Here is a 26,041-nt window from a genome sequence, read left to right on the forward strand (position 1 = left end):
AAGCCCGGTCTATTTACGAACCATCTGAAGAAAATCAAGGACACAGTATCCTTGAGAAAAGGAACAGCTTTCAGAAAAGAGGACCAGCTTTGTGACAGCTGGCTGAATCTGTATGTGGATATACACCAGTACCTTTTCTTTTTACTACTGCTTGAATCAGCAGCTGTGGGAACAGTACTTAAAATGAGCACCAAGTTACTTACTTTCTAAAACATGAAATATTCCCTTCAGCAATTCGTAGCTTTAAAACCTGTCTTTTCCTATTTCAGTCGACAATAAAAATACAGAAAAATAAAACCAGTCTTTACAAGGCAATATTTAATCCAAGTCCTGCCAATAAAATTGAATCAGGAGAGAAAAGTTTCAACCCATACCTTCATCAAATGAAAATGGTTATGGCTGCTGTACACCAATCAACTTAGCATGAGGACACTTGCTTGAGTTATTGAGGGCAGTGTTTTAAGACCAACAGTCTTCAGCTGTTTCAACAAAATTTCTTCCAGTGTAAGGTTAGCACGGAGATGATGTACAGTGGTGATTACAAAAAGTGTGTCTGTTTCATTCACAACTCTTAAGATACTGAAGCAATCCTCATGCAGTAAGACCTGGTTAACATACAGATTTGGTCTAATAAGTAGTGAGTGCAATGTGGAATTCACAGGAGTGATTGGAAGTGAGCATGTCCAATAAGTGAGAATCTGAGCCATTCCACCGACTTTCAAAGGTACCAGTGTTATTGAATCCTGCACTACCAAGGTCCTGACCACAACTTGAATTGGTCCAGCCACATAAATATTGTAGTTACGAGAGCAAACCTTTAAACACCAATCTTAATATTTTCTTCTATACCAAATGTTGTCTTATAATATTCCTGGAAAGTACTCTGGAATGTTTTACAATGTTATGATTTAACAATAACTAGCTTATAGGGTGCACCAACAATTCCATAGGGTTTTCAGCACTGAATGATCCAGTGATACGGAGGAAAGTATTTTGAAGCAGGTAGAGTCTGAGTCAGAAATGCATTGTGCAGTTGCATTAACTCTGAATTATTACTGGCATTGGGACTGTCAGTTCTGCAGTCAAGGGACACATTGGCAATAACCAATTTGTTTCTCCGTGTTTCGACTCCAAGTTTTTTTTAAAAGCCTCATTCCAATGCACATAAGCAGTTCTTCACATAATCCTACACACCTCTTACAGAACTAAAATATTAAACTAAAACCAATTCTTCCCTTCTTAATACACAATACAAATTAAACTTAAAGTTATATTCTTCCAAATCATACTAACTTATATGATGAACTTCATCACAAGCTGGTGATGCTTTCTGTCCGAGTCATGTGTCAATTATGCAAAAATTATGTTATTTACTTGATCATTCCAAAGAATTATAAATTAATTTTATTTTACACGCAACCTTCACAAATCCATAACCAGAGTTACTAATTGAAAAACCCCTTTTACCCCTTCCTGAAAAGTCTTGCCAAATGGTTACCACAGAGTAGATGTAAAGTAGTGAAATTTGGTTTAAGTAGGAATTGGGTGCAAATAGGGAAGGTGGTGCTGCTTTTTTGCTTTCAGTACTTGTGGTTGTCCATATCACAGTGAATATCTACTTCAAGTTAAATATATACACTATAATTAAAATGGAATGAGATAATATTGTATACATATATTCTTATGCCATAAGAAGTTGACATGCCACAACTGCAGCAATAGGAAAGGCTACATACAGCACTGCAATTTTGGACAATTACATTTACAGTAAATGCCTGCATCTCAAACGGAGTCACCTCAGAATTGCTGAAGTGCAACTCAAAAACATAAACAACATAGGCATCAGGCATGGGGAATGTTACCTGAACATTTTAATTCAGGAGGCCAGTCACACCCCCAGGTTGGAGAGTGGTCTGTTTAGTGGTTATGACCTGAAGGGTGTAACTGCAAATCAGGTAGGTTAAGGGCAACCCAGGTGCAGTTCTGGAGGAGCCTCTGCCTCTGTCCCTGTTCATAACCAAAACTGCCTCTCTACGTGAGAGCAAATGATTCACGACTTAAGAGAAACTGGCTGTGGCATCATGGTACAAGAGGCCATTCAAGTTTGGAAAGTGAAAAGAAATACCATAGTAACATAGTACCATAGTTATGGGATAGATATTGTCCTGTGCAGCTGAGAATAATTTGAGCCATGATAATCGGATGGCTACCCTACCTCCATGAAAGAACCAAATACACAGGTAAAATGAGGAATAAAGAACTGTTGAGGATGTTTGAGAACTAAACTAAAAACTAAACAGAATTGTAAAGGTAATAAATTCTGGATTATACCAGAGTGACATGTAAATTAGCATAGGATCGAACAGTTCAGAGAGGTAAATGCATGGCTGAAAGAATGATGTGAAAGACAGGATTTTTAACTCATTGGACAATAACATTTGTACTTGGCTAAGAAGGAGTTGTTCCACTGGGACAGGTTGCATCTAAATTGGGTTGGACCACTCGCCTTGTAAATTGTGTAATGAGGATTGCAGTTACAATATTCATCTAAAAAGGGGGAGGTCAAAGGGAAAGAGATCATTCAAGAGGAAGCTTATGAATCTAAAGAGAAAAGTCAAGGTCACAGAACAGTGTAGCAATCTAGGCAAAGATAAAGAGACTATGAGACATGAAAGATACAATATTTAAAGGTACTGGCATGTCTGGTTAAGGTCAAATGGGGAAATTCATCAAAAAGTTAAAATAAAAATAAAAATAAACCTTTTTTTTGAAATACAGGAAGTATCCAGATAGAGATAATTGGGTTTTATCTAATGACCATTACGGACATGATTGTGTGGTGACCAAAACTGGAAGTGAAATATTCTAAGGTACTTGTTTCAGAAAAAAATTTGAAAAGGGATGGAGATAGCCTTGATAGCACAAGATGATGCAAGTACCAGTGGTAGGAAAGATCTTGGTTTAGAAGAGCAGAAATTAGAATTAGCATGGGTGGAGATTAGGAATAGCAAGCATCAGAAAACAGTTGAGACAGTAATTATCCAGTTGAATACAGCACTAATCAAGAAGAAAGACGGGTTTATACAAAGGTGATGCGATAACTATATAGAATAATTTTTTAAAAACCTAGCCATATCAAATAGGCAGAAGCAGTCTGGAATGGATTTGAGAAAGTTTCCCAGAACAATATGCAGTGGATCCAACCAGGAAAGCTGTATTTTACATCTAGTCTTTAGTAATGAAATTGAGTTATTTAATAGTCTCATCATACAGGATCACCAGAGAAAGAATCAGAAACTCAAATTCAAAACGGAATTACTGTACTTAAATAAAGTCAATGACATGAGCAAGATGGTGGTGCAGTGGTAATATCCAGAAGCTAAGACTAATTCTCAAGAGGTATGGATTCACAACAGCTGTCAAATTTAATTTGATTAATACAATCTGAAATGTAAAATGTGTCTCAGTAATGGTGATCCATGAAACGTTCAAAAGTCGTTAAAAAAAATCCCATCTGGTTTATTACTATCATTCATATAAGTAAGTTTGTCATTCTTATCTGGTCTGGCCTGCAGGAACACAGCAAATTTTCAATGCTCTTTAAGGGCCTAGCAAGTTCTCTTCCAAGGAATAAATGCCAGCCATGACAGTTACTCCCATGTCTCATTAAAGCATAAAGAAAAGGCAGCCTTGGACAGAAGAATAAATTAAATTAATTTAGTAGAACATTGAAGCAACATGTTTATTGAGACTTAAGGTGGAACTTATATCAATGATTTGACGTTGAAACAGTGAAGATTAAGTTCGGTAAATGGAGGGACAGAAAAGAAGTTCAATGGGATTGTAGGATGAAGGTAGGTAAATGTGACTAGAATAAATTGCTCACTTGGAAGGCAAATGCCTCCATGAACCTGTTGCAGGATGTATTGCTACCACAAACAACACAGAATAACCCATGTCCAGCTAAAGCTATTGTTTCTACCCTTCAGAATCAAACATTTCTGCCATGGGTGTCATATCACATGATACCTTTCCTAATAAAATTCTATATATCTCAGCATCTAATGCCTTTTGATGGAGTCTTTCAATTTTTTTATGTGATTTCACTCTGAAACGGCTGGATTTAAAAGAAATTTGCATGCTGTTCTCTATTACCATCAAGAGGAAATAGTTTCTTTCTATGTACCCTATCTAACCTTTGCATAATTAGAAATTCACATTTTGGAGAGCTTTCCAATCCAAAACAACACACATTTCCTCCCCTAGCAATAACTCCCCAACTCAATAACCTACTTCCAGATAACCAAGGTGAAACATTAGCAATTAGCTAGATTACTAGATTCAACTGGCTGATAACTGCAGTTATCAAGAAGTGTTGCTGTTAAGATGAAAATTAATGGCTGTGAAATTAAAAATGTATCAGTATATCAAACCCCATTGATATTACTGCTACCACACATGTCCATGTCATACATAGATCCCTCTCACAACAGTTTTGTATCACACCAAGAAAAAATGGAATCTACTTTATCCAACAATACTTTGTATGCAGACCAAAGCGATCAGAAACATCCAAGATTGATATTAAAATATAAGTTTTATCTTTTCAAAGTGTAACAGATCTGCTATTTATAAAATGCATCCATGTTAAATGCCTCATGTAGATAGTTGATTTAATGGTAATCGCAAAGATGATCACATCGCACCACTACCATTGAATGTTTAAAAGAATGGAATTGTAAAATTGGAATAAATCACAATGCATGCATTACATCAAGTATAAAATATCTCTAGAAAATCAGGCTTCTCACAATGAAATATGTACAGTAAAGTGTACTGGAAAATGTGCACAATATTTCTGGTTATTTGTAAATATTTAAATATTCTTTATTGGTCGATGTACCATCTTTAACTGCAGGCAGTCATAGACATTCCAGGATTTTGATTATGGTTAATTTGTTATACAGGTGACTTGCCACTGTGCAATTTTAAAAATCTATCATGTTTAATGATACACCTTTACACAAACGCAGAGCATTTCCTTGGCAACAAGCAAAGAATCATATGATTAACACACTTAGCTTTGTTATTGTGAATGCACTTAACAAATATATTATAAACTGAACACCTGAATTTTGCTTCAAGGCACCTATAATTATTTCTCACTGCAGTAAAATATGATCTCACAATTAGTGCATCTACACTTTTCAGTACACCCACAACTTACATTATTCAAACTAAAAATCAATGTAATTTTGAAGGAAGATTACTGAGTGCTTTATGAGATAGTCTTTTTGAACTGCATTTTATTGTATTTGTGTGCGATTTGATTTCTTTTGAGGATAAAAAACTTCCCTGTTGCCACATTCTTGCCACATAGCATCTTCTTGAGAATCTGATAAACATTTATTGACTTCTATCCAAATGACAAAGAAAAATTAGAAATGGTCTAGCAGTTGTTGACAACTGACATTACGGACTTGGCTCAATCATATGATCAGAAGAACTAAAAGTAAGCCATTTGATCTCTTGATCCTGCCCTACCATTTATGATGTTCTTGGTTGACCTCATTGTGGCCTAACTCCTCTGCCTGCTCCACAGAACCCCAACTCCCTTATCAATTAGAAATCTGTTTAGTGTAGCCTTGATTATAATCAACTAAACCCTGGCTGATCTCTGCTGAAAATGTGTTGCTGGTTAAAGCACAGCAGATTAGGCAGCATCCAGGATGCTGTCTAACCTGCTGTGCTTTAACCAGCAACACATTTTCAGCTGTGATCTCCAGCATCTGCAGACCTCATTTTTTACCCCTGGCTGATCTCTGCCTTGCACCTCCAATTAACTGCCTTTGCTTCAAATCCCATGACACCCTTCCCTAATATAAATCTGTCCATCTCAGCGTGTAATGCCTTTTGAGGAAGTGTTCTAAATTTTTGTATGATTTCACTCCAAAATGGCCAAATTTTTGAAGATTTTTGTATCCTGTTCTCTACTCCAAGAAAGGATTATTTCTTCATATATACCCTATCTAACCGTTTCATAATTATAAAATCATATACCAGTTCCTTTGAGGTAAAGGCCAATAGCACATTCATATTTTGATTATTTGTTGTTCCTTGTGCACTACATTTTAGTGAATTGTATAAATCTCTTTACTCAGCAGCAGTTCTGAGTCGCTCTCAATTCTGAGAGAGATCCGAAGTGAATGCCTTCATTCTTGGCCTACATTTTTTTCATACAATCAATATCCATTTGAAACTTCCTGTTTCCCTCTCTCTATCGTTTTGCATCTCATAACTTAGTGCCATCTGCAAACTCCAATACACAACTCTACTACTTTATCCAAATCATTAATACGCTTGGTTGAGGTCCTAATACAAATCCTGAAGGAACTCTACTTTCACACATAAGACTACACTTCCTTTATTATTACTCTGCCTCCTATCATCCAAACAGTTCTGAACACATCCTACCAGACTCAAACATAAATTGCTTCATTTTCTACAGCTGCTGCCAGACCTGCTGAGTCTCTAAAATTCTCTTCATTTGCTTTTGTTTTCTCTAAGGTTAAGAGTGAGGAATGATTTAATTGAAATCTATGAGATCCTGAATGGTCTAGACAAAGAACTAGATTACGATTAGATTAGTTTACTTACAGTGTGGAAACCGGCCCTTCGGCCCAACAAGTCCACACCAACCCTCCTAACAGCAACCCTCCCAGACCCATTCCCCTACATTTACCCTTTCACCTAACACTACGGGCAATTTAGCATGGCCAATTCACCTAACCTGCACATTTTTGGACTGTGGGAGGAAACCGGAGCACCCAGAGGAAACCCACGCAGACACAGGGAGAATGTGTAAACTCCACACAGACAGCTGCCTGAGGCGGGAATTGAACCCAGGTCTCTGCAGCTGTGAGGCAGCAGTGCTAACCACTGTGCCGCCCAATGTGGAAAGAATGTTTATTCTTGTTGATGAGTCCAGAACCAGAGAGATATTTCTAAAATTAGGAATCACCCTTTAAAGAACAGAGATGAAGGGAAATATTTTCTCGTTAAGGTTGCATAATTTTGGAACGCTGATTCAGAAGGTGGTGGAGACAGGCTACTGATTATTTTGAAGGCAGAGGCATAAAGATTCCCACTTGACAACAGAACCAAGGATGGCCTACACGATTTCAACTACCGCTGCCACTGCTTTGCAGAATATGGGTACACCAATACTGAACACAGTGGGGAACAGCAACAGCAAATCGATTCACATATTCCTATTTACATAGAACAATGAGTCATTGTTGTAAATGTTAGCAAATTAAATGTTCAAGACTTAAGAGAGTTTACAATAGATGAACGGTGTCAGACATTTAAGCAGATATTTCGTAACACTCAGCAAAAATTTATTATGGTCACACAGAAGGATACACTGAGGAGTCATAGAGTCATAGAGTACCACAGCATGGAGACTGACCTTTTGGCCCAAACTGGTCCATACTGAACCAAAATGTCCATCCATGCTAACCCTATTTCTCTGCATTTAACTCATATCTTCTAATCCTTTCCTATCCATGTATTTGTCCAAATGCATTTTAAATATTGTTAACGTACCTGCCTCAAACACTTCCACTGGCAGCTCATTCCATTTGCATACCACCCTCTGTGTCAAAAAAAAAGTTACCCCTCAGGTTCCCTTTTATTCTTTCCCCTCTAACTTTAAACTGATGCCCTCTCGTCCTCGATTCCCCAACCCTGGGAAAAATCCTGACTCCATTCACCCTATCCATGCCTCTCATGATCTCATTTTCTGTAAGATCCCCCTTAGTCTCCTAAGGAAAAAAGTCCTAGCTTTCCCAAACTCTCCCTATAACAAAGACATTGAGTGCAGGCAACATCCTTGTAAATTTTTTCTGCACTCTTTCGAATTTAATAACATCCTTCCTATAAAAAGGTGACCAAACTGAACACACAATTCCTAGTTCAGCCTCAGCAACATCCTGTATAACTGGAACATAACTTCCCAATTTTTATACTCAATACCCTGACTGATGAAAGTCAATGTTCCAAAGGCCTTCTTCACTGCCCTATCTACCTATAACTCCACTTTCAGAGAACTGTGAACCTGAACTCCCAAGATCCTCCTGTTCCACTACACACCTTAAGGCACTACCATTCATCATGAAACTCCTACCTTGATTTGACTTTCCAAAATGCAACACCTCACCACTTATTGATATTAAACTCCATTTGCCAATTCTTGGCCCAGCTGATCAAGGTCCTGCAACAATTTTTCACTGCACCACTGTGTGCAATACAGCCTGTTTTAGTGTCCTCTGCAAACTTACTAAACATGTCTTGTACGCTCTCATACAAATCATTGATAAAGATAATAAATAGTAATGGGCCCAGTACCAACCCCTAAGGCACTCCACTAGTCACAGGCTTCTGGTCCAACAAGTATCCTTCCACAATATCCCCCTGCTTCCTACTATCAAGCTAATTTTGTATCCAATTTGCCAGCTCGCCCTGGATTCCATGCAATCTAACCTTCCAGAGCAGCCTACCATGTGGAACCTTATCAAAGGCCTTACTGAAATCCATATAAATTACAACTATCGCCCTACCCTCATCAACTTTCCTGGCCACTTCAAAGAACTCTAACAAATTTGAGAGGGATGATCTCCCACTCACAAAGCCATGCTCATCAAACTTTGTCTTTCCAATTGCATGTGTATCTTATCTCTCAGAACCTTATCAAGTAACTTAGCCACCACAGATATTAAGCTTACTGGTCTACAGTTCCCTGGCTTTTCTTTGCAGGCCTTTTTGAATAATATCACAACATTTGCTACCCTCAAGTCTTGTAGGACCTCACCTGTGGTTAACAATTATGTAAAAATATCAGCCAGGACTGCTACAATTTCTTCTCTAGCCTCTTGCAGTGTTCTTGGATATTTCTCAGGACCAGGAGATTTATCCACCTTCATACATTTTATACATCCAACACATCCTCTACTGTGATATGGACTATCCCCAAGATTTCACTACTAACTTCCCCAAGTTCCCAAGTCGTCTCCATGTCTTTCTCCTCTTTGTTTACCATGGAGAAATGTTCATTGAGAACCTTGCCCATCTCCTGCGGTTGTACATATACATGTCAACTTTGGTCATTGACAGGCCCTATTCTCTCTCTAGTTATTCTTTATCCTTTAATATACTTAAAGAATCTCTTTGGATTCACCGTAATGTTCTCATCCAAAGTTATCTCGTTCCCTCTTTCGCTGTCCTGATCTCCTTCAGTAAACTCCTGCAGGAGGCTGACAAACTTAACAAGTTTAGTTAAAAAAGGTCAAGGACCATATCTAATCAAAAACTAAGGCAAAGTGGAAAAAAAATCAGTGATAGGCTAAAACATTGCCAATTTTCTTTAGTAACCAACAGTGGATGACTAAAATTCAAATGAGGGAGACACCTGATTATGAAAATAATCTGGCAAAAAATATACTAATAGAAGAGATTCCATTGATTCCATAAGTGTGTGATTCTTAGAAGTTGCAACTGGGGAATTAATAATGGGAAACAGAAAATGGCAGATAATTTAATATTTTGTAGTATTCACAATGAAGGACACAATGAATATCACAAAAATAACAAATACGCAAGATCCTAATGTGAGGAATGATTGTGTAACAGCGTTTATCATGAGGGACAAAGTTTTGAAAAGTTAATGGGACTGAAGACAAACAAGCCGCCAGGATCTGACAGCCCACTCAAGAATTAAAGGACTTCATTAGAAATAGTGGAGACACTGGTCAAAATATTCCAGAACTCTCTGGATTCTGGAAGGTTCAAGCATGTTGGAAACCACAAACGACACACCTCCAATCATTAAAGAAGGGAGACTGAAAGCAGTAAACTTCAGGTCGGTTACCCGAACATCATTTGCTGGAAAAAGTCCACTATTAACCAAGAAATAGCAGGACATTTAGAAAAACAACACAACCAGAGGCAACATGGTTTTATGAAAGGGAAATCATGTTTGATGAATTTTCTGGAGTTCCTTGAAAAAACAAGCAAAGTTGATAAGGGGAACAAGGAGATCTGGTGTTTTTGGATTTCCAGAAAGCCTTCAATAAAGGTGCCACATCAAAGGTTATTCCACATGATTTGAGTTCATGGCATTAAAATAATGTATTAATGTGGATAGAGGATTCACACAGCAGACCAAGTCAGGATGAATAGATCTTTTTCAGATTGGAAAGACGTAATTATTAAAGTGCCACAAGGATCAATCTTAGGGCCTCAACTATTTGTTATCTACATTAATAATCTGGAGGCAGGGCAGTGGGGGCAGAGTATCATTTGATTTGCTGATGATGCAGAAATCCATGGGAGAGCATGTTGTAACAAGGTCATAACATATCTTTAAAAGGGATGCAGATAGATCGAATGAATGGTCAAAGCCTTGGCAACTGGAGTTAACATCCGAAAGTTTGAGGACATACACTTTGGTAGGAAGAACCAGCACATAGACTACTGTTTAGATAAAGAGAAACTCCAAAAAATGTGCAGCACAGAGTGGTCTGAAAGCTGTTGTGCACGAAGCACAAAATGTTAGCAAAATGGGTGTAACAAATAATTAAGGCAGCAAATGATATTTTGGTTTTTATTGTTTGGAGTTCAAATTTAAGAAACAGGCAAGTCTTGTTACAATTGTTAGTGTTGGTGAGGACCCATCTGGAGTACTATGCACAGTTTCGGTTCCCATATTAAAGAAACGAAGGACTGGCATTGGAGACTATTCAAGAGAGCTTTATTAGACTGCTTTCTGGGATGAAGCGACTGACTTCTCCAGAAAACAGATTAGGCCTTCATTTAGTAGATTTTAGAACAATGAGGGAGGATGTTACTGAAGCATACAAGATTCTTAGAAGGCTTGACAGAGTACAGGTGGCATTTACATTCATGGGGGGGGGGGGGGGGGCAGGGGAGAATCTCAAACTAAGGCCATATTTCCAGAATAACGGCAAACTCATTTTAAACTGAGCTGTAAGGGAATTTATTTTCCCAGACATGGTAAGTAACTGAAACCTCTACCCCCATACAATTATGGAGGCTAGATCATTGAAAGAGGAGGTTGAGGAAATATTTTGAAATATTGTGGAGTCGAGGACTATGAGGAACTGACATGAAAGAAGAGTCGAGACCTGACACAGAGTAGCTACACCTTATTAAATGGTGGGTCAGACTTGAGAAGGCATTTTAACCCCTATTTCTTATGTTCTGAAGTGGATGTCTTTGCAGGAATTAATGCTAATGTCACAATAGCACCACTCAATCACATATTGTGTGAGAAAACAAAGGAGTTTTACTCAAGCTTCAAAGGGAGCAGATGAATCTGTAGCAGCTCCGTAAGGTCCTAGAAATTTGACCAGATTTATTTGTACTTCTTATTTTCAAGCAATAAACCTCGTTACCCAAGATCTGTGCCCTGCTGCAATATGCTATGATGGTGTATCCTCAATCACTAATACCCAGCTAGGTACAACTTAATGCAAAAACAAAGGATGATTGGTCACCATGAACAACCCTTGGCCTGTACCACATACTAACAAGGTTGGCAAATACAACAAGGTACCAGAAACGATCATCTGGAAAAATACGAGTTCAAAGGAAGAGGAGGACAAGTGTGCCTTTCCCTTATACCACTTTGCGGTAGCAGGCTGGTATGTTTTGGTGTAAGGTCCATAGAATATACCATTAGCAGTAATACCTAATGAATTCATCAAGCAGAAAGGATATGTCTCTAGGTCTCTGCAACAATTTCAGTGGAGTGTTAGGGGAATGTAAGATTAATGTCTGTAAGCCTGTGATGAATATGAAATGTTACACTGCGCAGGAGGGAGCTATGAAAGCTGTTCATGGTGGTCAGATGTTTTCTCAATTCCACCGAGGATTTCTGATGCATACAGAATTGGCAACAGCAGAACAGCTTACCCTGTAGGTTCAGACAGAAATGTGACCCCTACTTCAAGGTGCAAGGGCGAGTTAGAGACTATTAAACAACTTGTTTGCACTGCAGTACTTACTGCTTGAGGGACTGTTCTGCTAATGGGAAATGCAAAATATCACTATTTGATATTAGATTTGAGAGAGAGAAACAAGAGTCACAAATTGCACTCAAGAGCTCACTAACCGCCAATTCCAAATTCAAGGGTGTGGACATTCTGCTGACATCACAGCGGCCAAAAGGAATGTGGCAACACGGGAATAATCTGGAAGGTATTGATACAAAATCATGTGGTTCCATCTCTGTCTCTCACCTTTCTTTTGCCCTAAAGCCATGATATCATTTTGCTGCATTAGAAGGTGCCAATTACAAAAGGTTACCTTACAGAAACTATATGATTTCTGTCATGCACAGCAAGTCAGCAGTTCATAGCACTGGCAAACCTGAGCAATTCTAGTAAGAAAAAGTACTTGTACACATTTAACATAATTCCCCTATGTGCTATGGATCCAACTGAACTTGCAAAACAGCCATTGGATGTAACCGAAAGTCCATATAGGAAAATGATGAAGAAATTTCAAAAGAAACAAAAACAGGAAACTGCAACAGGAGTGAATGAGTTCTTCTTTGACTTAAGTAAAAAAGGAAAGAAGGGATTGTCTGAATGAGGAAGACCTTCACCTCATCAATCAAAACAGCCGTGAACAATACCTCAGCCCTCAGGTCCTTGCTGGTTCTGCCTTGCTAGTTCCGAAGTAGAAAAGCACTTGGTTATCAGTCGTGGTACACATTGTTATATTGCCCTTGCAAAAGGTAGCTTAATCCCTGATCATAAACTCATTTTGCCTATTGGGCACCATCAGTCAGCGGTAGAGCTTCCTTCAGAAGTCATTGAAGAAGTATAAACTGGCTTCAAAAAAGCTTTAAAAGAGCATTGGGAAAAGATTTGTAATGTTTGAAAGAAACTACAGGAGTCTGCACCCACAGTTGCAGGTGGTTCCTGCACCTATTCAATGTTGTACAACTGAGGACATTAAGGAAGCTTTTGTTGTACAAGCAGAGGAACAGCAGATGTGGCTATTGGAGATCCCTGAATATTAGGATCTCAACCAAATAATTCAACCTGGATCAGCATATTTCTATGTTGAGCTGGACAATGGAGAAAAATTGTTGCACCGAATCAAGAGACACTTTCCTTTACAATTTGGAAGAGGGGCTTTGGCAAGTGAGGCTGACCTAAATATGCCAGATAAAGCCAACTGGAGGGAATGTAAATACAGCCGAGAAAAAGAAGAAGAATTTGCTAAGGTTTTCAGGAATGGTTTTCAACCATATAATCTTTCATTGCTTGACTAACTTAAGATTATACTGCATTTAAATTATTTTGAATGCTTTCAATAGCACAGGTTGATGTAATCTCAGAATTATTTTAGGTGCTTACTTTGATACAGATATCTATTTTCAATCGACAGAATTGCAATTGTGAACATTCAGTGGACATTAGAAAATAATGTATATAATTGTTTTCTGATCAAACTCACACAGTAAATGAATCTGATATTTTAAAATTTAGTTCCTCTCCTTCCACGAATGTAAATATATTGACTTAATAAGAACATCTTTTAAAAAGTTGCTATTGGAATGTGGTGGCTCAAAGTGATTCTGGAAATTGCAATTTTTACTTATTGGAGTGAGATAGAAGAGTATAAAGAAAGTAGGAGTATACTTAAGAGGGGAATCAGGAGGGCAAATTGGGGACATGAGATAGCTTTGGCAAATAGAATTAAGGAGAATCCAAAGGGGTTTTACAAATATATTAAGGACAAAAGGGTAACTAGGGAGAGAATAGGGTCCCTCAAAGATCAGCAAGGCGGCTTTTGTGTGGAGCCACAGAAAATGGGGGAGATACTAAATGAATATTTTGCATCAGTATTTACTGTGGAAAAGGATATGGAAGATATAGGATGTAGGGAAATAGATGGTGACATCTTGCAAAATGTCCAGATTGCAGAGGAGGAAGTGCTGGATGTCTTGAAACGGTTAAAGGTGGATACATCCCCAGGAACTGATCAGGTGTACCCGAGAACTCTGTGGGAAGCTAGAGAAGTGATTGCTGGGCCTCTTGCTGAGATATTTGTACCATCGATAGTCACAGGTGAGGTGCCGGAAGACTGGAGGTTGGCAAACGTGGTGCCACTGTTTAAGAAGGGCAGTAAAGACAAGCCAGGGAACTATAGACCGGTGAGCCTGACATCGGTACTGGGCAAGTTATTGGAGGGAATCCTGAGGGACAGGATGTACATGTATTTGGAAAGGCAAGGACTGATTCGGGATAGTCAACATGGCTTTGTGCGTGGGAAATCACGTCTCACAAACTTGATTGAGTTTTTTGAAGCAGTAACAAAGAAGATTGATGAGGGCAGAGCAGTAGATGTGATCTATATGGACTTCAGTAAGGCATTCGACAAGGTTCCACATGGGAGACTGATTAGCAAGGTTAGATCTCATGGAATACAGGGAGAACTAGCCATTTGGATACAGAACTGGTTCAAAGGTAGAAGACAGAGGGTGGTGGTAGAGGGTTGTTTTTCAGACTGGAGGTCTGTGACCAGTGGAGTGCCACAAGGATCGGTGGTGGGCCCTCTACTTTTTGTTATTTACATAAATGATTTGGATGCGAGCATAAGAGGTACAGTTAGTAAGTTTGCAGATGATGCCAAAATTGGAGGTGTAGTGGACAGTGAAGAGGGTTACCTCAGATTACAGCAGGAAATGGACCAGATGGGCCAATGGGCTGAGAAGTGGCAGATGGAGTTTAATTCAGATAAATGCAAGGTGCTGCATTTTGGGAAAGCAAATCTTAGCAGGACTTATACACTTAATGGCAAGGTCGTAGGGAGTGTTGCTGAACAAAGAGACCTTGGAGTGCAAGTTCATAGCTCCTTGAAAGTGGAGTCGCAGGTAGATAGGATAGTGAAGGAGGTGGTTGGTATGCTGTCCTTTATTGGTCAGAGTATTGAGTACAGGAGTTGGGAGGTCATGTTGTGGCTGTACAGGACATTGGTTAGGCCACTGTTAGAATATTGCGTGCAGTTCTGGTCTCCTTCCTATTGGAAAGATGTTGCGAAACTTGAAAGGGTTCAGAAAAGATTTACAAGAATGTTGCCAGGGTTGGAGGATCTGAGCTACAGGGAGAGGCTGAACAGGCTGGGGCTGTTTTCCCTGGAGCGTCGGAGGCTGAGGGGTAACCTTATCGAGGTTTACAAAATTATGAGGGGCATGGATAGGATAAATAGACAAAGTCTTTTCCCTGGGGTTGGGGAGTCCAGAACTCGAGGGCATAGGTTTAGGGTGAGAGGGGAAAGATATAAAAGCGACCTAAGGGGCAACCTTTTCACGCAGAGAGTGGTACATGTACGGGATGAGCTGCCAGAGGATGTGGTGGAGGCTGGTACAATTACAACATTTAAGAGGCATTTGGATGGGTATATGAATTGGAAGGGTTTGGAGAGATATGGGCTGGGCGCTGGCAGGTGGGACTAGATTGGGTTGGGATATCTGGTCGGCATGGACGGGTTGGACCGAAGGGTTTGTTTCCATGCTGTACATCTCTAGGACTCTATGTATTTTTACTACAATTTAAATTAAATTGTGTGGATTTGTTTTTTTAGGAAAATGGTGTGCAATCTGTGCAGTAGATTTACTGATACATTTTCCCAAGTCATGATTATTGTGATTTTGATGAAACAACCCATTTTAGGTATTTTGTTACACGGTTCAGTGCAAAGTCTTTGTTTGTAAGATTATATTTTAGTACATTTCATGGGATACATGTAACTGTAATGGTCAGAAACAACCACTTAAGACTCATTTACTTTTCTGTTCTTGATAATGAATTAAAGCTTTACTGAATGTTAAAAGTAATAATAATGGGCAGCACAGTGGCACATTGGTTAGCACTGCTACCTCACAGTGCCAGGGTCCCAGGTTCGATTCCAGCCCTGGGTGAATGTCTGTGTGGAGTTTGCACGTTCTCCTCCTGTCTGCATGGGTTTCCTCTGGGACTGCTCCGGTTTCCTCCCACAGTCCAAACATGTGCAGGTCAGATGAATTGGCCATATTAAATTGTCCATAGTGTTGGGTGCATTGGTCAGAAGGAAATGGGTCTGGGTGGGTTACTCTTCGGAGGGTTGGTGTGGATTGGTTGGGCAGAAGGGCCTGTTTTCACATTGTAGGGAATCTAATCTAAATCAAGCTTTAAAATTGGTTTAAGGCAAGCATGAGGGGCATGGGTAAAATTTAAGTGCAGTTAACTGGACCAAACTACAGCACACTCTGCACATTACAACAGTAAACAAAAGTAAAGTTGCATTTTCAGTTGGCTAAGTAACTTAGACATTCTCATTTGCTCATAAGTTTCTTAAAGACGCAGTAAAACAGCTCGTTTGAAGAATGGTAATTGTAATTATACAGCAAGTTATGCATCCTACCCTATCCCAGTTTCTCCACCTCAATCACCTCATGGTGCGATTGCAACACAAACATCTAACAGAGCTAAATGCACACCGTATTCCCTCTAACTACACAGTCATGCAGAGATTCTGCACATTCTGATCAACATAATTACTGCATCAAAGCATTAACTGCTAGTTTTGGAAGTTGCTAACATACACTCCTTGTCCAAGAAGAAAAAAAAAGTTTCAAGGAATATTGAAAGTGGGAAAGATGTTTCCCTTGGATGGGGAGTCTGGAACCAAGGATCAAAGTCTCAGGATATGGAGTAGGCCTTTTAGGACTGAGATGAGGAAATCTTCCTTCACAGAGGGTGATCGATCGGTGGTATTCACTGCCACAAAAGAATGTGGAAATGGGGTCACTGAGTATACCAAAGAGATTGGTAAGTTATTAAGTTAAAAATCACACAACATCAAGGAGAAGTCCAATAGATTTATTTGGAAGCACGAGCTTTCGGATCGCTGCGCCTTTATGAGGTGGTTGTGGAGTATAAAATTGTAAGACACAGAATTTTTAGCAAAAGTTTACAGTGTGATGTAACTGAAATTATATATTGAAAACGACCTGGATTATTTGTTAAGTCTGTCATTTTTTAGAATGACCATGTTGGTTTCAGTTCTTTCATATGTAAATCGCAAAACTTTTTTAAAAGTTACATTCTCAAGTGAACTTTAACAATTGGTGTCATGTTAATGCATTGAAGGTGTGAGCTGCCCAGTGTGAGACTGTCTGTGTCGTAATGGTCAGACTGATTCTAATCCAAAACAACGGATTTACAGAATACTGGATTCATCCTGTTTTTGAGCAAAGTAAAATGTAATTCTGCAAGCACAAATTCACCCCACAAACTTGTGTGTGGGGTGGTTATGAGTGTCTGTGAGAGTGTGTGTATGTGTGTGCATGAGTGAGAGTCTAAAAGGGGGACAAGTGTGTAAGAGGGTGTGTGAGAGTGTAGGAGTGTATGTGCCAGCATATGAGAGAGGATCTGCGGGAGTGTATGGGTCTGTAGGAGAGTGTGCATGTGCATGTGTGTAGGAGTGTCTGTCTGTGTATGTGCCTGTGCACATCCGACTGTCTGTGTTTATAATGCAATGGGGTCACCTGTCGTGTGACATGAACTCAAGGTCCCGGTTGAGGCCCTCCCTATAGGTACCGAACGTGGCTATCAGCCTCTGCTCAGCCACTTTTCGTTGTTGCCTGTCCCAAAGTCCACCTTGGAGGATGGTCACCCAAAGGTCCGAAGTCAAGTGTCCCGGATCGCTAAAATGTTCTCAGATTGGGAAGGAAAACTCCTGCCTGTTGATTGTTGTGCGGTGTCCATTCATCTGTTGCCGTAGCCTCGTCAATGTATCATGCCTCGGGGCACCCTTGCCTGCTGCGTATGAGGTAGACAACATTGGCTGAGTCACATGAGTACCTGCCATGTACATGATAGGAGGTGTCCCCACACATAATGGTGGTATCTATGTTGACATTCTGACACGTCTTGCAGTGCCTACCATGACAAGGCTGTATGGTATTGTTGTGAAAGCTGGGCAGTTTGCTATGTACATTGATCTGTTTGAAGTTTGGTGGTTGTTTAAAGGCGAGAAGTGGAGGTGTTGGGAAGGTCTTGGCAAGATGTTCATCCTCATTGATAAAGTGTTGCAGGCTGCGAAGAACATGGCGTAGTTTTTCAGCTCCTGGGAAGTACTGGACAATGAAGGGTACCCTATCGGTTGCAACACATGTCTGTCTCCTGAGGTCAATACAGTTCCTCGCTGTGGCACCGTTGGAACTGGCAGCCAATGAGTTGAGCATCATACCCCATTCTTATGAGGACATCCTTGAGTACTTCCAGGTGCTCATCATGTTCCTCCTCCTCTGAGCAAATCCTGTGTATGCATAGGGCTTGTCCATAGGGGATGGCTGATTTAATAGGTTTCGGGTGGAAGCTGGAGAAGTGTAGCATCATGAGTTATCTATGGATTCACGGTAGAGTGAGGTGCTGAGGTGCCCATCCTTGATGGAGATGCATGTGTCTAAGAATGAGACAGATAGTAAAGAGTAGTCCATGGTGAGTTTGATGGTGGGATGAAACTTGTTGATATCACTGTTTAGTCTTTTCAGTGACTCCTCGCCATGAGTCCAGAGGAAGAAAATGCCTTCAATGTACCTGCTGTGTAGTGTTGGTTGGAGGTCCTGCATTGAGAAGTCGTCTTGCTCGAACTCCAAATCATGATAAGTTATAAGATAGAAAAGGTATCAAGGGACATGGAGATAAAACATGGCTATGGTGTTGAGATAGAGGATGGGCTCTATCTCTATGTGCTCATGTTGAAATGCAGAGGAGGCTCAAAAGACCCTATCAACCTACCTCCTGTTCTTGGTTTCTGTAAAAACATTTTGAAATCAGGAAACCAACAAAGAAAAATGTTTCAGCTGTTTGAGACTCTTATTGATAAACAGTACCTTGATACAGAGGTAGGACACTAGAAAATGCAGCAAAGAATTGGAACTGGGAAAATGGAGGAGAGGTGTGAATAGAACAAAAGAAGCCTCCAGTTGTTGTATTTCACTGGGGAAATCCAATCCCACTCCATTTCACCCAACGCAGATGAAAGACAGGCGAACTTAACAAATTATGGCAATGTTTATGTCTTCATAAACAGCTGCAGAACAAACAGGAGCCAGAGTTTCTGTGAAGAAGATATCCCCAGCTCTGCCTGCACCTTTAACAGATAGATTAGAAGAGGTGAAGGTAGTGAAAGATTTCAGGTTTTTTAAAAATTCTTTTGCTGAATTAACGAAAGCCAGCACCAGACAATGCTAGTCTTCATTCATAGGAACACTACTGTGTAACCTCAAGGATAGGTTTACTTTTTAATTTGATGGATCCACTCGGGTGACAGGTTTCTGAAAGATTCTGATTTATGTAAACCGGCTGTGGTGGGTGTATGCACTATTGTTGACTGGCAGATTTTAGAAAGCATGTGCTGGGACAGTATGATATCCTAGAGATGATAAGAATGTGTCTCTCTCATTTGGGCTTTGAAGGGTTCTGTTCCAAACCTTGGCTAGAAATCTCAGCTGATAATTTGGGTGCATGATTAAAAAAGGGCAGGACATTATTCCCCTTTTTGAGCATGCAACCTCTTCATTGACACACTCTCACCAGAGGTCTCATGAGGTTTTTGCAAAAATAAATCATGGCAATGGGTGATTGAATGTGGCTGAGGTCAGTATGGGCTCTATTTTCTTTATATTTGTTTTAATTTTTTTTTCTGAGTTGACCACAGTTGTTTAACTGTACAAGTGGAGTTCTGCCTTTTAAGAGTTTATCTTGCTTTTGTATTATGCAAAAACGTGTTTGAATGCTTCTCATGTTTTTTTGTCTGTTGGTTACATCACCCTCCATGAAGAAAGGTTTCCTCAGCACAGTCCTAAAAGACCTACTCCATATCCTGAGACTTTGAACCTTGGTTCCAGACTCCCCATCCAAGGGAAACATATTTCCCGCTTTCAACATTCCTTCCAACTCTTTTTTCTTGGTCAAGGAGTGTATGTTAGCAACTTCCAAAACTAGCAGTTAATTATTTGATGCAGTGATTATGCTGATCAGAATGTGCAGAATCTCTGCATGACTGTGTAGTTAGAGGGAATTTATCTCTCTTCGAATTTCATGTGTTGCACCATGAGTTGATTGAGGTGGAGAAAATGGGATAGGGTAGGATGCATAACTTGCTGTATCATTACAATATTCCTTCTTCAAAAGAGCTGCTTTACTGCACCTTTAAGAAACTTATGAGCAAGGGAGAATGACTAAGTTACTTATCCAACTGAAAGTGCAACATCACTTTTGTTTGCTGTTATAATGTGAGGAGTGTGCTGCGCACAAGACTTTTGTCACAAATCTACAGAAACAAATACCCAATGTTAAAATGTTACAAATGAAGAGTTGACTTTTTCTGTGAAACACATACTTAAAGCAATTTTATAACAGATTTACAATTCCGTGTCACTGTGATGTTATGCTAATGCTGCTGAATGCTATATCTTAACATTCAATAATTCACTTAATTTCTCAAATTTTGAAGCAAAATCATATGTTGATATTCATGATGGCAGATGTAATTTTTATTTAAATACTGAGTAAATGCAAAGCCACACATTTGTGGTGACTAGAGGAAAAGGCAGCATCTGGTATGAGGAGAATAAAAGCTGACAACACAATACATCATTATGTTAAACAACAAGACATCAGCCAGTCACGGGTCAGTGATCTACTTAATTTAGTATGCAAATTAATGCTGGTGCTAGATTATATGACGAACAGAATTTATCTGCATCTCTAACAGAATAGTTTAATTTACATCCATTTGCCAGTTAATCTCTACTGAAACACATCATCAAACACTGGAACAAAATTTTATTCCATCATATCACATTTGTAACCATATATTTAAGTCATCTGCCTTGACTACTGCCTATTCACAGACTGTTCCCTTTGTTCTCTTCATTTAACTTTTTCAGTTCTGGTGGAAGTTTATCTATCTGAAATGTTAACCCTTCCTCTCTCTCAGATGCTGGCTGACTACTGGGTGAATCCAGTTTTTTTCTATTATTACTTCGAGCATCTACAATATTTTGCTTTTAAATGGAAAAGATATTTTATTTCTATAACTATCATCGAACAATGATCATACAGTTATAGAGATGTACAGCATGGACACAGACCCTTCAGTCCAACCCGTCAATGCCAACCAGATATCCCAACCCAACCTCGTCCCACCTGCCAGCACCCAGCCAATATCCCTCCAAACCCTATCTATTCATATACCCATCCAAATGCCTCTTAAATGTTGCAGTTGTACCAGCCTCCACCACATCCTCTGGCAGCCCATTCCATACACGTACCACCCTTTGCGTGAAAAAGTTGTCCCTTAGGTCTCTTTTATATCTTTCCCCTCTCACCCTAAACCTATGCCCTCTAGTTCTGGACTCCCCAACCCCAGGGAAAAGACTTTGTCTATTTTCCTATCCATGCCCCTCATAATTTTGTAAACCTCGATAAGGTCACCCCTCAGCCTCCGACGCTCCAGGGAAAACAGCCCCAGCCTGTTCAGCCTCTCCCTGTAGCTCAGATCCTCCAATCCTGGCAACATCCTTGTAAATCTTTTCTGAACCCTTTCAAGTTTCACAACATCTTTCCAATAGGAAGGAGACCAGAACTGCACGCAATATTCTAACAGTGGCCTAATCAATGTTCTGTACAGCCGCAACATGACCTCCCAACACCTGTACTCAATACTCTGACCAATTAAGGAAAGTATATTAAACGCCTTCTTCACTATCCTATCTACCTGTGACTCCACTTTCAAGGAGCTATGAACCTGCACTCTAAGATCTCTTTGTTCAGCAACACTCCCTACGACCTTGCCATTAAGTGTATAAGTCCTGCTAAGATTTGCTTTCTCAAAATGCAGCACCTTGCATTTATCTGAATTAAACTCCATCTGCCAATTCTCAGTCCATTGGCCCATCTGGCCCAGATCCTGTTGTAATCTGAGGTAACCCTCTTCGCTGTCCACTACACCTCCAATTTTGGTGTCATCTCCAAACTCACTAACTGATTTACCTATTCTCATTTAGAAAAGTAAATTAATCTCCAGATTAAAAACAAAACTTAGTACAATTATATGTCGTGTGCACATTGATAATTAACATTCCATTGGGAGTTGCGTAATCTGAACATATTTTCCAAACTTTTGGTAATTCCTGGAATATTCAGGAAATTTTCCTCATAAATAGGAGGAGGATGGAAATTAATCATCTACAGAAATGAAGAGAATATAGTGTCTATCCTAATACCCATTAGGTTTTAAAAATTCAGAAAGCAAAAACAAACAGGAGCCGGAGTTTCTGTGAAGATATCCTCAGCTCTGCCTATCAAAGTCACTATCAAAGTTCAAAGCAACCTTCAGGAAACTAAACACACTGAATGCCCTTGTTCATTCCAAAAATGACTCTTGAAGGTTATGAAATACCTTTTTTTTTGCTTTAACTACAGTTTAATACCAATGCCATACCTGTACTTTCTGCTTCATGTTGGGATACATCCAAAGTTGTTAACTTCTTTGTCTCTGCAGTCAGGAGAAGCTCATAGGGATTCTCATCTTCCTCAAACTGTTCTGCAGTCTGCTTCACATCAGAATCCTGAGAAGAAGCAATTATTCTCATATCAAGCTCAAGACCAAAAACAACAGCAAGGGTCAAGCCAACATAAAAAGAGATCACAATGTGTTTCACACATGGCTATTGCCACAAAACATCTAATTCTGAAATACACCAATAAATGAATGTTCAACTGCAGATCAACTGTAAGCAAAATGGAATCTATGCAAAGTTATGATTTTAGTTAACTGGTTTCCTCGCTTCCCAATCTAAGGGTTCAATTAGTCTGAGCATCTTGACTTGGAGGCGGTGTTGGACTGGGGTGGACAAAGTTAAAAATCACACAACACCAGGTTATAGTCCAACAGGTTTATTTGGAAGCACTAACTTTCGGAGCGCTGCTCTTTCTTCAGGTGGTTGTCCACCTGATGAAGGAGCAGCGCTCTGAAAGCTACTGCTTCCAAATAACCCTGGTGGACTATAACCTGGTGTTGTGTGATTTTCAAACTCTGGGCATCTTATATTTCTTAACCTGATTAACATTTCTTTAAATTGCATATTAGCAGTTTTAAGCAAATATGATATAGCTGCAACTAAAAGAAATCCGTAACGATTACTTGCAAAGAAGCTATCAGGGTTGGAAAGATGTGGAGAAAATAATCAAACAAACTGAAGTAAATAGTACCTTCCAAAGAGGCTGACCACTACAGGAAAAGAGGAACTAAGTAAGGTGATGTATTCCCTATTCGTAAAGTCCTGAGAAATAGTGACTTGGAATCAGAAATGCTTTGATTTCAAGACTGTGAAACTTTAGGAGGAAAGACAGCAAAATAAAGTATGAAGGCTTAGTTACAGCTTAAGATAAAAGAGGGATCTTTTGTTATGAGCATGATAAATAATTCAGTATCATTAAACGATGAACTAGAACTGTTACAATTATGAAAGGAGAAAAGTGAGAAATATCACAAGGCGGCTGCAAACTTGGAAGGACACAGTGTCAAAATTATGGATCATTTCTTTGGAAAAGATCTATTAGATGGCTCCTACTGTGAAAACGATGATTTTCAGAAAAAAATATTGAACAAACAGGCAAGGCAGGTAAACATGAATATGAAAATGACTGTAAATGCAAAGTCAAATGCATTTCTCCCTCCCCACCGAGCAGGAGGTTACAATATTAGTACTGCTTGGAAGAATAATGCCACTGTTTTGCTATTAGCTGCTTTTGGCAGTCAACTCAAATCAAAAGTAAAATGCCCTCGGCTATTTCATAAAACTAAGAATTCCAATGACATTCATTTGTATGACAGGAATACAAGCAGGATTGGTTTACATGTCAGTTCATCTAAATGTCATAATCGTACTCTCAATCGACCAAATGCTCCAAAAAATGAACATTAATGAAGCAGTGTGGAGAATACCAGCTGTGAAAGCAGCAAGGATACGGTGATTTGTCCACACTTCACACATCTAGAAATAACTTAATTTGATCACTATTCTTTAACAAAGGACATCAGATGTTTGTGCACACAATTGCTACATTTGAAGACTTGTAAAGTCTTGGATTTATTTACCAACTTCATAGATTCTTCATTCACAGAAGCTTTTGAATTTCAGCCAGAACAGTTCTACTGAACTCCAGATGCATAAAATCAGTTCACAGGAGGTCACCTTCAACAAACCACTAATAAAGTTAACAATCCAAGGCAGGTCAAACTCCCAGCTTCTCTTCTACTGCATCACATCATTTATAAAAATGAATTAAAAACTATAAACTCACAATAGACAGGTCATTGACATGCCACACTGTTGGCTGAGTCTGAACCAATATTTGCAATGGGTTATGTAATTGAATTAAACAAAGGGAATGGAAGAGTGGAACACAACAGTTAAGATTTCAAAAATGAACTATGTGTACTTGACCTTGATACAGTTGCTGCTTTGTAAATCTGTTTAAGCATCTTATATACATTTATAGTATTTTGATAATGCTTGCTAGATTCACATTTATTGTTCATCCCCAAATGCCCTTGAGGTGATAGTGAGCAGCTTTCTTGAATGATTGCAGTCCTTCAAGTTTAGATACACCTGCAGTGTTGTTAGGAAGCAATCTGCCACATCTTTACCAAGCAACAGTGGAGAATGTAGTATTAGGTTCAAGACAGTCTGATATGTAGTTTGTAGGACAGCTTGCAGGTGGTGGTGTTTCCACATATCTACTGCCTTTGCCCTTCTATGTAATTATGGCCATGCACTTGGAAAGTCAGATGCTGTGCTTTTCCAGCAGCACTCTAATCTAGACACTTGGAAAGTGCTATCACTGAATCAATCAGGTTACTGCAGTTCATCTTGTAGATTGTACACATTTGTGCATCTGTGGTGAAGGGACTGAATGTTGAGGAGGATGGATGGGGTGCCAATAATCAGCCTGCTTTGTCTTGACTAGTAATGAGCTTCCTAAGTGTTCTTGGAGATGAACTGGAGAGTATTTGAAGACGATGGACTGGCACTGGGGAGTCAGGAGATAAGACATTTATACCAGATTTTCTAGCCTCTGATCTGTCCTTGTAACCGCAATATTTATACAGCTGGCCCAGTTCAGTTGATTGGTCAATAGCTCCTTGGATGTTACATTGGAGATTCAGGTAAACAGTGAGATTCTCTCTTGCTGAAGATGGTCATTGCCTGATACTTGTGTGATGCAAATGTTATTTGCCATTTGTCATCCCAATCCTAGATGTACAGAGGAGTAAGAAAATTATAAACTCACATTAGACACGGTATTGACACATTACTGCTGGCTAAGATTCAAAGCTACATTTACCATGGATTTTGTAGCTGAATTAAACAGAAAAATGAGAGAGAAATGGTACACAATAGATTGTTTGTAGGAATACAGAATTGAAAATGTGTTGCTGGAAAAGCGCAGCAGGTCAGGCAGCATCCAAGGAACAGGAGATTCGACATTTCGGGTATAAGCCCTTCTTCAGGAATGAGGAAAGTGTGTCCAGCAGGCTAAGATAAAAGGTAGGGAGGAGGGACTTGGGGAAGGGGCGATGAAGATGTGATAGGTGGAAGGAAGTCAAGGTGAGGGTGATAGACCGAAGTGGGGTGGGGGCGGAGAGGTCAGGAAGAAGATTGCAGGTTAGGAAGGCGGTGCTGAGTTCGAGGGATTTGACTGAGACAAGGTGGGGGGAGGGGAAATGAGGAAACTGGAGAAATCTGAGTTCATCCCTTGTGGTTGGAGGGTTCCCAGGCGGAAGATGAGGCGCTCTTCCTCCAACCATCTTCCATCGCCAGACCATAACAACACAACACTCAGATTTCTCCAGTTTCCTCATTTCCCCTCCCCCCACCTTGTCTCAG

At 39.6% G+C, this 26,041-nt stretch overlaps 1 protein-coding gene and 1 pseudogene across 4 annotated transcripts in view; one reads left to right on the forward strand and one right to left on the reverse strand.

Annotated features, from left to right (window-relative positions):
• The window catches only part of LOC132828427 (ankyrin repeat and SAM domain-containing protein 1A-like), a 349,239-nt gene that overhangs the window by 175,959 nt on the left and 147,239 nt on the right, over nt 1-26,041 (reverse strand). For all 4 annotated transcript variants that reach the window (XM_060845537.1, XM_060845538.1, XM_060845539.1 and 1 more), the window contains exon 10: nt 22,591-22,717. In XM_060845537.1, coding sequence (XP_060701520.1) covers nt 22,591-22,717 — 127 coding nt within the window. The remainder of the gene's footprint in view (nt 1-22,590; nt 22,718-26,041) is intronic.
• Nucleotides 11,578-13,363, forward strand: LOC132828069 (CWF19-like protein 1; annotated as a pseudogene).

This window comes from Hemiscyllium ocellatum, chromosome 26, assembly GCF_020745735.1.
Source record: "Hemiscyllium ocellatum isolate sHemOce1 chromosome 26, sHemOce1.pat.X.cur, whole genome shotgun sequence".
In the NCBI taxonomy this organism is placed as follows: domain Eukaryota; kingdom Metazoa; phylum Chordata; class Chondrichthyes; order Orectolobiformes; family Hemiscylliidae; genus Hemiscyllium; species Hemiscyllium ocellatum.